The sequence below is a fragment of the Cryptotermes secundus genome, unplaced genomic scaffold (genome assembly GCF_002891405.2).
Source record: "Cryptotermes secundus unplaced genomic scaffold, Csec_1.0 scaffold152, whole genome shotgun sequence".
In the NCBI taxonomy this organism is placed as follows: Eukaryota; Metazoa; Arthropoda; class Insecta; order Blattodea; family Kalotermitidae; genus Cryptotermes; species Cryptotermes secundus.
Window position 1 is genome coordinate 473,403 of NW_019720705.1, and position 14,021 is coordinate 487,423.

Consider the following 14,021-nt stretch of genomic DNA (forward strand, 5'->3'; position numbering starts at 1 on the left):
TTTAGGCGAATATAAATGTTTCAGAGAAACATAATGACTCCATCTTCAGAGTAGGAGTGTTTAGGCTGAGGAAGTGGCTCAGTTTTACGGGTTCTGATTGGAAGATGAAGCTAAGCTTTATTCATCCTCGTTAGGAATATGGTATCTGTATGGTTTCCTCTCTTAGGTAACTTCAGTTCCAGTTTGGTGTTTAAATCTGTATACGCTCCTCGTGTTTGTAGGGGTGGTCTTTTTTAGATTCTTGTAATGGGGCAAGACTGAGTCCACTTGGTACGTCGGTCACTTTTTGACCTATTGTACCAGCCCCGGATGACAGATGATGATGATGATGATGATGATGATGAATGTGAAGCAGTCGGTGGAATGAAATTTTTTTTGTGGGGGGACCGAAGTACTCGGAGAAAACCTCCCCCAGCACCAGTTTGTCCACCACAAATTCCACATGGCCTGACCTGGGCTCGAACCCTGGTCGCCGCAGTGAGAAGTCGACGACTAACCGCCTGAGCTATGGCACGGTCTGATTTTATGTCTACATACGTAGGTTTTAAGACTGTTGCACTGGACATATTTCATTGTCTCTGGTGGGTCTGATGTGTAAGGAAAATGGACAGGTTTCTGTCAGCAAGTGCAAAGGGGAAAGAATCCTCACCAGACGCCGTAGAGAGAGCAAAGCTCGATCACAGTAATGATAGAAGTGGAGATCACATTTCACTCCTATGCACCGAGTAGTATAATCTTAATGAAATGTTACGCTGACCACGCGACACCCTCTATCCGCTAAAGTTTGCACTACCTTCGCCGACAAGCGGCGGTCGCTCGGTCGGTATAGTTCGCTTGCAGAGTAAAGCCACGGAGTTAGATTTAGTAGTTTGTATAAATGTGGCGTATAAATATTTGTGACAGCAAATACTGAAGCTCACAGATGAAGTTGGCTGTAGCGGTAAAGCTCCTTATTTGTATCCGGGAGGTGCCTGGTTCGAATCTTGGCCCGAAAACTGACTGTGTTGACTGTGACTTCTATAGTTCTCCTCGATTACTCCTCACGAATTCTGGCAAAGAATCTTGCAGTAGGTCACGATCGCTTCCTTCCACATCATCCTATATTTCGACACTGTGTAGTCTGAGCTATTTGAAGCGTAATAAATACACCACAATCAAATTAATGAACAACATTATTATACTTGATCCGAAGCTGTTTGGTCCAAATACCGTCCTCACAATCCATCTTCGTATTTTATAATATTCATTATAATGGCATCCCCTTCGTTTTTCTAGCAACTAGTTTTGATCCATGGACTATCTCTTTGTAGTACTCCCATATGAGTGAATCTCTTCCGTTTCCTCTGCCTGATTAAGGAAGTGGATCCAGTTTCCGAAACTTTTTTTTCCTTGCCACTACAGCCCCAGTGGGCCTTGGCCTACCTCCATAAACTTCTCCGTTCACTTTGGTTTTTCTAGATCTTACACATTCGGTAGGACTCCTTGGGCGGGTGATCAGCTCGTCGCAAGGCCTCTACCTGTACACAAACACAGAAAAACGCACACACACAAACTAAACATCCATGCCCTGAGTGGGATTCGAACCCACAATCCCGGTTTCCAAGCGAGCGAAGACACTTTCCGAAACTTTACGCATATAAAATGCACTCCAGATAATGGACAGTGTGCAAGTAGATCAACAATTTTCACAGACCGTTAGAGAGTCATTACGGACAGAATTCTGCTTTTGCTGCCCGTAATGAACATAGTTATGTAATCAGTTTTACCTCGTATCTGTTTCAGAATTAATAAAGAGATTCGTGGATATGCAAAATGAATATGGCGATATTTTTAAGATGTGGGCAGTGGGATATCTGTACGTATTCCTGAAAGACCCCGATGATATTGAGGTAAGTAGATAATAATAGCAGAACAAATTCTATATGAATCCTTTAATCTTAAATAACATTATCACAAACTTCTTGAGAAAGTCCCTACGCTCCATCTAATTTGTTAGCTTATTGAGTCTGCTTGAAACCTGTTCAGTTTTAATGAAGAATTAAAGATTAATTTAGGAAATTAAATAAAATGGCAAGTTCAATTGAAGGAATTAACCAAAAACATTATATTATTTGTTATATTTTGATGCTTATTTATATATATATACTTATATATAAATATAAAATATTATCTGTCATGATATTTTGTTGAGAAATTTTATTTCTAACCTTAAGAAACTATCATACAATGAGGGCAGAAATTACTATCATCTGGGATCTGACGCCGTTCATTTTTGTAAATAGAAAGAATCCCTGAAGACGGATACAGCAGATGACACTAGTCTATGAAATTATACCATGTAACCTTCCAGAAGAGAACAAGCCCAATAGCCAGTTTCGTTAGAACCAGAAGTCTCACATGTATTGAGGGTGAGATCGGGGTACCGAGAAGAATATTAGGTCTTACGAAGGTGGAAGTAAGAGGAGGCTGAAGAAGTTTCATAAATTGTACTCTCCGCCAAACCTTAAATGAGATAATTAACTCTAGCGGTAGCGGAAGGGATTGAAGCATGCATTTAAAAGATAAATTTCAGTCGGAAAGCCTGTAGGGAAGAGACCACTTTGAAGACCTAGGCGTAGATGGGAAGTTATTATTAAAATGGATCTCATACATAGTAGAGAGCCCTTGGATGTCCCGACGCGAGTACAGTAGCCGTCAACATCGTGGTTACGTGTAGATCTAACTTTGCCAGAGCGTTTGAAACTGAGGGAGCAGGCAAAATGAGCTCCAAGGCAGTTCTAAGATCCTAAAGTCCAGTCCTAATAATTAACTCTGTGAAGCAGGGCCCTTCTTGAAAGCTTAATAGTTGCTCAGAGTCAAGAAATATCCACTATGCTACGGAATCCGAAAGTTCGTTACCGTTTGGTCGGTATTCACAGCCACAAGTTAAAATTTAATATTGTCCTCCCATCTAAACCTACGTCTCCCACGTTTACTCTTTCCTTCAGGTTTTCTCATCAACTTTTAACTCATTCCTTTTCTTTCCCGTGCGTGCCCCATGCTCCCCCATTTTGTTCTTCTTCATTTGATTACTCTAATAGTAGGACTGAAATTTATGAAGTGCCTCGCATTACAAATTTCCCTATCCTGTTATTCCCTCCTTTGTATTCCAAAATATCCTTGTCATACTGTCCTCAGACGTCCTCAGTCCTGTTTTCCCCTAATGTGAGAGATCAAGTTCAAATCCTGTAAAAAGCAGGTCACAAATAAATTTTAAATTTCTTAACTCAAATTATACTTAAAGGGGAGAGGTTACTGAAATCTTCCCAGTTGAGATGCCTCAGAAGGTACATGAGAAATTGAAAGAATGGCGAATTCGACATAATCTAAGAAGGGAGACAGACACAGGGAAGTTACACATGAGCTGAAAATGCCAGCTTATAATAATATTATTTCATTGTCCAGAGATACATCTCAAACTGTAAAATTGACTCAGCATTAAAATACATTAAGTTCTTGCTAAAGGTATTCCCAGTTAAATTTGTTTTGTTACTATACTGAAGATTTTCGTACAAAGTCATGTATGTAGATAAAGGAAGGCTGAGGAACGTAACCCAGTTTATATCTTCAGTTTCTCATGGTAAATAGGGATCCGTTTAACGTCGTTTCATGTAACGTCGCGGTTTAGAAGAATATATTCACGACGTTAGACGAGGACTTAAAACACTTAATATTTGGAACCAGAGCAAGCAATAAATACCGAATACATGATGACGTTGCCTGCCAGCCTTTTACATCTCTCTCCCTCTCCATCCTTACGCTTCATGGACAGACAGTGCTGTGATTACTACAAATGTTCCCTGGATTTGATTCTCGGTCCAGAAGCCAGTTATCTTTAAGAGGTTTGTCATAATTTTTGACAGAATGTTCTCAAATTACTTCCAGGCCACTTCCCTTCGAATCCTCACCGATAGCCATCCACCCATTAAACATATTAGCGTAAATAATGCAGTTGGTTAATCATATTTCAATAATTTAAGATATACATTCATGTTCACGTGTCACTCCACATTGTCCGTTTGTTTCAAGTGTGTAAAAATTAAGACGATTTCTTTTCTTTCTTTTTTTCCAGACAATTCTGAACAGCCGAAAACATATAAAGAAGAGTATAGACTACCAACTACTTGAGCCATGGCTGGGAACTGGACTTCTGACCAGCTCAGGTAATCCGTGCCTTCTTTATTTTAGGGGCACTGTGCGTGGAGTGGGCGTACAAGTTTCGAAAATAAAACCTTATCTCACCGACGAATGTTACTGCTTCCAGACGTTAGTGTATTTATTGAAGGAATCAGAACTTTGCATTCAGTCATCTACTTACGAGAAGTGGTTTCTACTGTCAGAGCGCAGAAGCCCACAAAAGACTGAATTTTGCAAAGTGTTGCCCCTGGTGAGCTCACATGCACAATCAAGAGACGCGGGTTTGAGTTGCATCTGGCAGACACTTTCTGGAACATTCGCAAATAACGCGTCTATTAACTTCCCCTTGCCTCTCCGCCAGATACTTCCTAATGAGATACTCATGAAATTTCATATTGAATTTTCACAACATGTTTCCGATATATGGGATTTGGTTCATCCTGGTCCGTCACACTAGAAATACTAAAAAAGATTATAAGCTCCGTCCAGTGTGACTTAGAAATGTTTCTTGATTCTTTTTAATCTTTCATCCATGACATATTTCCGTCTGAGAGACCATCTTCAGAATGATATATTAATACAAGCGGAAACTACAATTACAATGTGACCGGTCAATATCAATACATAAATACAATATAATCACAATGTCATGAATATAAATTTTGATCATTTAACAACTACAGCGATGTGGATGAATACATTAAAATGTTTATAAATTATTATAATTAGTCTGTTTACAAGTGCGGTTAAAAGAGACTTTCTTAAAATTTATAACCAATTCGGTTCATGTCCTTTATACTGCCTCTCTTTGAAGGAAGTGGAATGTCTACCACCTCGTGCTTCCGTTGTTTGATGAACAGGGCTCTTTAGTGTCGTCCTTTTGTTGGGGCCTCGCTGTGTTGTTGCAGTTTCCGCCTGTATTGATATATCCTTCTGAGGTTGGTCCCTCAGACCGAAACATATTAAGGATGAAAGATTAAAAAGGAGGAAAAATATATCAGTCGATAACATCTGATGTATTCCAGATTTGGTTGAAATCTGGCAAAAATGAAGATACATTTACATGAAGATCTGTATACGTTTCTGCGCGCATCTCGAATGCAATTAGTTAAATATTTATCGAAACGAAAATTATTTCAGACAAAACCTGTGGAGAGAACTAAAACGCATACTGCATGACCAGCATAAATTGTTCGGAACTCTTAAGGTTTCCGGTGCAACTATACAGAAGTGACTTTATGTTTTTAAATTCATAATTCGAGAACCGAAGGACTGAGTTGGACAAATTGGTTATTGCGGCTTCTTGCACAAGACGTAAAGGCAATAAGGACGGTAATGGGACAGAACCGCTGCAACATTTGCTTACTTCTCTCGGCGTTTAGTATGAAATATAACTTGATATGTGCTGAAGAGACCAGATTGGAAGATTTATGAAGAAATATAAAATTCTCGTAGCGTTTCTTCGTCTCTCCCGCATATGCAGCTTTTGCACTGCCTTATTCCGTTTCCATTACATTTCCTTTTTCTGTCACACCATTCAAATACATACTTCCTTGAAGCTCATAATCAGGAGCATGAGTTAATTCACTAGAAAATTTGTGGATTAATATATTGTTTTGTAATTAATATTTAAGATATGCGTAATCCTTAAAAAGTACTCATATACTTTATCTTATGATAAAAATTGCATATTTGCCCTGGGTTTTAGCCCTGATAAACGACTGGGAGCATCAGATAGGAATGAGTGGATAGAATTCCATAATTTGTACGCCTCGCGTAATGATGATTATGTAATTAAATCAAGGAGAGTAAGATGGATGGGACATACAGCACGCACAAGTGAAATTAGAATGCGTATATAATGATGGAAATGAAAAGTTCACGTGGAAGGCAGAAATAAATTATACGATATTATTAAACATTTTAATAATATCCTGAAATTTATCTCTGTCTTCTGTATTTGACGTAGGGTAAGAATAATTTTGCCTGTGGTTCTGTATGGGTGTGAAACTTGGTCTCTAACATTAAGGGAGGGACATAGGTTGAGGATGTTTGAGAACAGGGTGTTGAGGAGAATATTTGGACCGAAGACAGATGAAGTGACAGGAGGTTGAAGAAAACTGCATAATGAGGAGCTTCATAACTTGTACTCTTCTCCAAGTATAATTAGAATAGTCAAGTCAAGGAAGATGAGGTGTGCAGGGCATGTAGCACGAATGGGGGAGACGACGAATGTGTGTAGGATATTGGTGGGAAAACCAGAAGGAAAGAGACCACTGGGAAAACCAAGGCGTAGGTGGGTTTACAATATTAAAATGGATCTTAGAGATATATGTTGGGATAGTATTGATTGGATTGATCTGGCTCAGGATAGGGACAATTGGAGGGCTCTTGTGAACACGGTAATGAACCTTCGGGTTCCATAAAATGCTGGGAAATTCTTGAGTAGCTGCAGAATTGGCAGCTCCTCCAGAAGGGCTCAGCTCTATGAGTAAGTAAGTAAGTAAGTAAGTACAAGTGGCGGACTTGTTTCGAAAATGATAGCGATTCTTTGAGTTCCAGGGATTTCTTGACCAGTTGCCTGGCCATCACCCTGTGAAGGAAGACCCTGTACCAAGAAGACATAGAAGTGTTCAATATGCATTTCTCAGTTGCTATTTCTGCCAGGTTACTCTTATTTTGCCATTGTTCAAGGTGAGAAATGGCACTCACGACGCAAGATTCTCACCCCAGCTTTCCATTTTAAGATACTGGAAGGATTCATCCAGGTGTTCAACGTAAACAGCGAATTCTTGATCAAGGACCTTGAGGCTCAGATACAAGAACCGTTTGTGGACATGAACGCTCACATTACCAAGTGCACGCTGGACATAATCTGTGGTAAATATCAGTGCTCATACTGTCAAGTGCACTTTCAGCAGTTTACATTAATTCTTATAGGGCCAGTCTCCAAACACCAAACAGATGCAGTTCTTTGCCTCAAATTGTTTCTTTTCGGTTTTGTACATTTAGATCTGAATTGATTACTTTTTAATTATACTTGCCCTGGTAAAAAGAAGTTCCCACCATATCTCTACTGATTATCGTCTCCATCACAAGAGAAGGACTGCATATAGCAAAACAAAATGGCGTCGATACTGAACGTGTTTCTTGTTCATGTGACCGATTAGCTGAATTACGGAGTCACTTCCTTACATGCACAGAGGAAAGTGTTCAAATAATAATGAGCGGTGAGATGTTTAGTAAGGAGAACATGAATGACCGAAGCTGACCGAAATGACACGTAAGACCAGAACGTTTTCTAAATAATCAAGAGCTTGAACAAACGATCAAACCTTGTTGTTTGCAATCTGTTGTGTGTCATAATGTCTGGCCGTCAACACAATAAATATTTCAAAATAAACCAGTCTAGTTATTTACATTGGTTTTATTTAATAACAGTTACAATATTAGTGAATTTGTTAGTTGTTTTAGTTAAATGGACCTCAAATATACATATTCGTGTATATGTGGTATGGTTATATATATATATATATAACCANCTTTATCACCAAGGCTCATTATGTAATTGTTTGTGAAATTATTGTTATTATTATTTATTAAATAGCTGATCGATGAATTTATGACTGTGACGTGCACTTTCCAGAGGCCGCAATGGGCATATCTCTGCACGACAAGGAGCGTGATGACAGCGAATATACCCGAGCTGTTAAAAGGTAATTACGAACTTACAAAGACCGAACGAAACCTTGCATGTATACGGATCATTTGTTTGTTACATTTTGAGGACTTCGCGTATGATTCGTAAAGTATCAATAAATGAATGGGAGAAAGAAGTTGAGGGATTTGAAATACTGCATAATGAGGAACTTGTACTAGCTCTGTTGTCCTATAGGTGACAGTCTTACAAAATGCGGATGAGGAAACCTCCGAGAAGGAGGATAATGAACCATTATGTTACATCAAGGTATAATGAAATTATGTCATATTAGACACAGCAAAACGAAGGCTTGTAGCAGGGAAATTTGGTACATGGTTTCATGTAGTTGTATGTAGTTTAGCGCGTCATGATCTGCCACGAAAGTCAACGAGAAGGTACACGAATACCATATGATATTCTGTCACTTTGTGCCTAATTATTATATAATAGACGCAACAGAGGCCGGTCACGGTAGCCGAGCGGTCTAAGGCATGTGCTGTCTTCGCTCGCTTGGAAACCGGGATCGTGGGTTCGAATCCCGCTCAGGGCATGGATGTTTAGTTTGTGCGTGTGCGTTTTTCTGTGTTTGTGTACAGGTAGAGGCCTTGCGACGAGCTGATCACCCGCCCAAGGAGTCCTACCGAATGTGTAAGATCTAGAAAAACCGAAGTGAACGGAAAAGTTCATGGAGGTAGGCCTAGGCCCACTGGGGCTGTAGTGCCATTTAAAAAAAAAAGACGCAACAGAGAATTATCAGGACTTTTATACGTTTCAGGATGACGCAGCTGATTGTTCATAGACAGTTGTCTCCTTGGCTGCACAGACAGTTCGTATTTGATCTGTCTCCAGCAGGCCGGGAGCAAGCAAGACTGCTACGGACGCTTCACAGTTTCACTGGTCGGGTACGTAAGCAGTTGTCAACAAGGAACGTACATCAGGGATCCTACGTCAGTAAATGTCATATGATTGCTAAACCGGCTGTTCTCAGGCGTAACCACCGACGAAGCTGACTCAAGCGATAACGCTTCTACCGTGTAATCGGGAGGTTCCAAGTTGAAATCTCGGCATGGTTAACAAATATTCTAATATGTTTCGTGGTTTTTCTCAACCCGTCCGGAAAATGCTGGAATGCTAAATAGAATGCGATCTTTTCCTTATATATTTCTTCAAATTCTTATATGCTTTATTTTATTCATTTCTTCATTCATTCGTTCATTCATTCATTCATTCATTCCTCAATGGCTCTGCAGCCCTTTGTTGGGTCCTGGCCTCTTCTTCAGTTTCGTAATATTTTTTACGCAGACGGTAGGACTCCTTGGACGGGGGATCGGCCCGTCGCAAGACCGATACCTACACACAGGACAACACAGACACAGAATAAACGTACACACAAACTTCCATGCCTTGAGTTGGATTCGAACCCATGATCCCAGCGTTTGAGCGGACGAATATGGTGCTGTTTTCTTCTACGTTGTGCAATTAACTCATAAGAACTGTTGGGTGATTAGTTCATTTGTATTATGCACAGGGAAATAAATGACATATTTTCTAAGGACATTTTTAAAATTATCTGGAATGTAAAGTCCGCATATTCCGGTGGGAGTCTACCGTCGTTTCGGAGGTTAGAGTTCCTTCCGTTTTCTAGATCGAATAGAAATGAAGCAAGAAACCTTAAAGAAGCTGCTTGCCCCCTACTCTCGCTGCTTGTTGTTTGACTTATCATTCGACACTGAAAATGGAGACACCACGTTATTCCGAAACGTCACAGGACTTCAGCCAGAACACAGCACTCTTCATACTTGCCGCTGTGAGCACCTCAAGTCCAACTTCACAACATGTGTTCACTTCCAACTTTTTTGTATTAGTCATTACAAAATCGGGCGATTTACTCTGTCAAAATCAAAGTTACTTAACGACTAGCGGTTTACCGCCAATCAGTTGGTATTGGCTTCAAAACCCGTTGAGATTGAGGGTCAGAAATTCTTTTTCAGCTTAAACCTTGCGGTCATAGTCCTTATGTAACATCCTTTCTGATGGCAGGATGGGTCGGTAATTTACAATTGCTGCTCGGGTCCAAGTCCCGCGGAACTCATGACCATATTTTCCTGCCTCAGATTCGAGACTCCCTCAAAATCGTGAATCAGGTCCCCGTACTCATATACCCGAGGAACAGGGTAGCCCAGTTACACTCACAGGCACTGGGTTTCCTTTTTCTTTACCTAGTACGACTCTGGGCGGACCCAACAAGAAACACACTTTCTTAACAATCCTTTAATTGTTGCTTGCATATTGCACTGCATGCGTCACATGCAGCCCTCCCATTGTTAACATCAAAATTCCACCCTAATATAGCCCTCCGAACGTTAGCAAAAAAAAAAAATAAAATCCGAACATGTGCTCTATCTTTACCAGAAGGACAAACGGGCACTGCCTGGGAAACTTCAAGATCGGAGATATAGTTTCTTACCCCCCCCCCCACCAATGTTGTGTCCCTCACTACCACCCACACTTCTTCTTCTCTCTCTCTTGCATATTCTTTGCCACGAGAACGTGTTTACCTAGTCGTTGCTTAGCAATGAACGTCTATTGTGTCTCCATTATTCCGGCTTCCTGGCTTCATGCCACAATATATAGAGTCAAATTGTATGATGATGAGTGAATACAGAATTGGAATGAATATGGTAGGAAACGGTAAGGCCTAACTGAAGTTAACATCCCGCCATATGCAAGGAGGGACTCAGGGGAAGAAAGGAATCCTTCCTCAAGGTAGTTTACGTTCTTGCCGAGATTTGGACCGACTACAAGTACCTGGCCTGCTTCTGGTCCTAATTTGTGAAGATGTTGCTTCGAGAGCGATGGTGATAGTTTTTATCGAGTCAGATTTTCAGAAATGGTTAAGACATTACTGTGAAAATAACAATTTTTGTTGCACAGGTAATCAGAGAAAGGAGGGCCGAGTACACAGCAAATCTGGATGCTGAAAAACACTTTGTGTCAGGTAAGTAATATGAAGACAGCGCTTTCACACGCAATTCAGTTGAGAGGCATTTCCTTTCTGCTATCTGTGGGCACAGCTATAATTTCCATAATACACGTAATTGTCGAGTGTTGCCTATGTAACAAGACAAATAAATTCACGCAGGTGTCGGATTTAGTGAATAATTTTATTGGCCAATCTCCTCTACACTTCCAAGTACAATTATCGCCCACTTATAACGTCGTCAGATGTTTCTTACAACACTTTTGTAATTACGTCTTGCACCGCTAATCTCGGTGAAGTCTTCTGTTCCCTTTGTCGGATGCGAGCTTGTTTCTGCTCTCGTCGGAGCTACACTAAGAACGCTAAAGTCAAAACCTTCGAAGCTGGTCTTTTATAGCCTGGTCTCTGACGGAATAGAGCGCACTATGTAGGAGGCTTTGGTCTCGACCACTGTTATGCAAGGAACCTTTTGTTGTTTTTCATCTTCGGCGAAATGCGTTTGTTGCTTAAGGTATTCCTAGGCAACTGTCAGCTGGTACTGCGTTTCCGTGGAAGTATACTTTCCGGATTCCTGGCACGCCACAATATTTTTCTAGGGCAGCAGGTAGGGACGACAATATTATAATGGAAGTAACCATAAAATTTGCTTAGAAACCTACATTTAAACTGTCTAAGTTTATTTGTACTGTTTGCCTCAGAATATGCGGAATAGAAGAATAATTTATTTTAAAAATATTGCTAATTGGTATTATTTATATTTTGTATTTTGTCTTTTTCAATGTTGAATTTTTCTACACACAATGCTTTTCTACCCTTCGAATTGATGTAATGACAATTAATATTTCCGGTGCGTAATTCAAATGCTTCTGAACACGCACTATCATATAAAAGACGCATTCTTCTGCCCTCATGAGAGTAGCATCCAGCTGCGCTCTTGCCTGCTGATACGAAGCTCTCATTCCGAACTACAAGTTGCAAAAGTCACAGTTTTGCTGACTGTTACTTCAGTGCCAATTTTAGCGAATACAGGGTGTGACGTGGTCGGCGCAACGAATCCCCACGGCCGTTAATTTCGGTCTTCTAGGTCGGAGCTGTTATTTCCTTGAAATACCTCCTCAATTATCCTCAAGAGGCTGAGTGGACCCCGTTACAGACCCACTAACTACTCAGAAAATCTGAGAGCGCCGGGAATCGAACCCGGAATATCTGGGTCTGTAGCCAGGAACTCTTGACCACTAGATCACAGAGGCGGTCCTAACTTCGCCGACAAGCGGCGGTCGCTCGGTCGTTATAGTTCGCTTGTAGACTCTTGCCACGGAGTTTGCTTTTTGTTTTTGTTTTGTTACTTCTGTGCAACGTTGCTGGATTTAGATCTGTTTCTTCCTGGAGGCCATATTTGAAGTTTCCGTAGACACACATATCACGGCAACGTACCTGGATCTGCACATTTCTCTATGTTTCTGTCTTCACACTTGATGACAGACGGCAGTTTCTAGCGTACACATTACTAGGGAGCCTGTTCATATGAAACACATGCGTATGGAAAATTCATATTACATGGACTTATCTAACAAGTAAGATGCATGGTCTTTGCTTTTCAGTTATGTCTGGGGATGACTATGTACGTGTGAGTACGAGGGGGCATTTTATATCAGAATTATGTGGATTACTTCAGTACGATATAGTATTTTTTATTTCTCTAAATGTGGCCGCTTCATCATTTTAAAAGTCTTGAATTAAACGTCGCAGAAATGGCAAGTCAAACACCGAAATTGATTCCTTATTACCACCCCTTGATCTATATTTCAAATAAAATAATTTTATATACTCCATTGTATACACAAAAACTATATTAGCTAACCTGTGATAACCTTGACTAAATTCGCATATAAAAATAATTTTGGTTGTAAGACAATGGACAGCCGTTCACAGTAGCCGAGCCGTCTAATGCATGTACTGTCTTCGCTCGCTTGGAAACAGGGATTGTGGGTTCGAATCCCACTCAGGGCATGGATGTTTAGTTTGTGTGTGTGCGTTTTTCTGTGTTGTGTATAGATAGAGGCCTTGCGACGAGCTGATCACCCGCCCAAGGAGTCCTACCGAATGTGTAAGATCTAGAAAAACCGAAGTGAACGGAGAAGTTCATGGAGATAGGCCTAGGCCCACTGGGGCTGTAGTGCCAAGGAAAAAAACACAAAGGACCGTATGGACGTAATTTCCAGTAGAATTTTAAAGCTGTTCAATGCTTATCTGTCAAGCTCGTAACATTTCATTTTTAAGAATTCTGTTCCTTCTTCAAAAAATACACAAATATATGACACAGAATTACTGGGTTTTTGGACTTTTCCATCGCCCGTTATTCTAGAAAATTAAAAGCACGACATTTCGGAAAATTGATCTATTTCCGTCCTCATGTGAGGGAAGAAGACACATACTCAGTTGGGCCTCTTAAAAATAGCTAATCTCAATCAAGAGAATAGCTGTCTCCCCCTCATCTGAGGACGGAAGCAGATCCAGTTTCCGAAACGTCGTGTTTTATATTTCCTAGAATACCAAGCGATGGAAAATTTCCAAAGACCCAGTAATTCTGTGTTTTATACAACATCATCAGAACCCTTTATAATCTACGTGTACAAAATATTTCTCTTGAATTTTGTATGTAGTTGGAGTTTGTTTGCAGGGAAGAAAAGACATTTGGCATTTTTGGATCTTCTCATTGAAGTATCTGAGAAGGAAGGTGTGCTCACAGATGCCGATATAAGAGAAGAGGTGGACACTTTCATGTTCGAGGTAACAATCCCTGCATCCTCATAGTAGTCCCACGTGAATGCAATTACAAATTAACTTCCATTACAGCACCAACATTAAATCCGATTGACCCAGTATACCAGATTTTGTACTCTGGCCGTCAGTCACGGTGTGCTTCTGGGATTGGTTAATTACTCAGTAGTTTAATGTTGAAGGACATTTACCGAAAATTAGCTGAGGAATTTCGATAGTCGTAGTTATTTGCATTTTGAAGAAAACAGGGAATATTGCTAATCAGATAATTCAGTACATATAATTCAACTGTTAAACTATTTCATTGCTTCAGTTGTAATTTTGTAGTTATCAAGCATGTATTATATGTAAGATTTGAGGCTTTCACGGCGGTGACTATGAAGA

The 14,021-nt window shown here is 40.3% G+C and overlaps 1 protein-coding gene across 1 annotated transcript in view; it reads left to right on the top strand.

Annotated features, from left to right (window-relative positions):
- LOC111871143 (cytochrome P450 4c3) overlaps positions 1–14,021 on the top strand; it is a gene marked incomplete in the record, with an annotated part of 94,210 nt that overhangs the window by 28,305 nt on the left and 51,884 nt on the right. Inside the window, 7 exon segments of the mRNA XM_033754192.1 lie at positions 1,783–1,889; positions 4,112–4,202; positions 6,871–7,056; positions 7,823–7,892; positions 8,652–8,778; positions 10,811–10,874; positions 13,537–13,646. Of these exon segments, the coding sequence (XP_033610083.1) occupies positions 1,783–1,889; positions 4,112–4,202; positions 6,871–7,056; positions 7,823–7,892; positions 8,652–8,778; positions 10,811–10,874; positions 13,537–13,646 (755 nt within the window).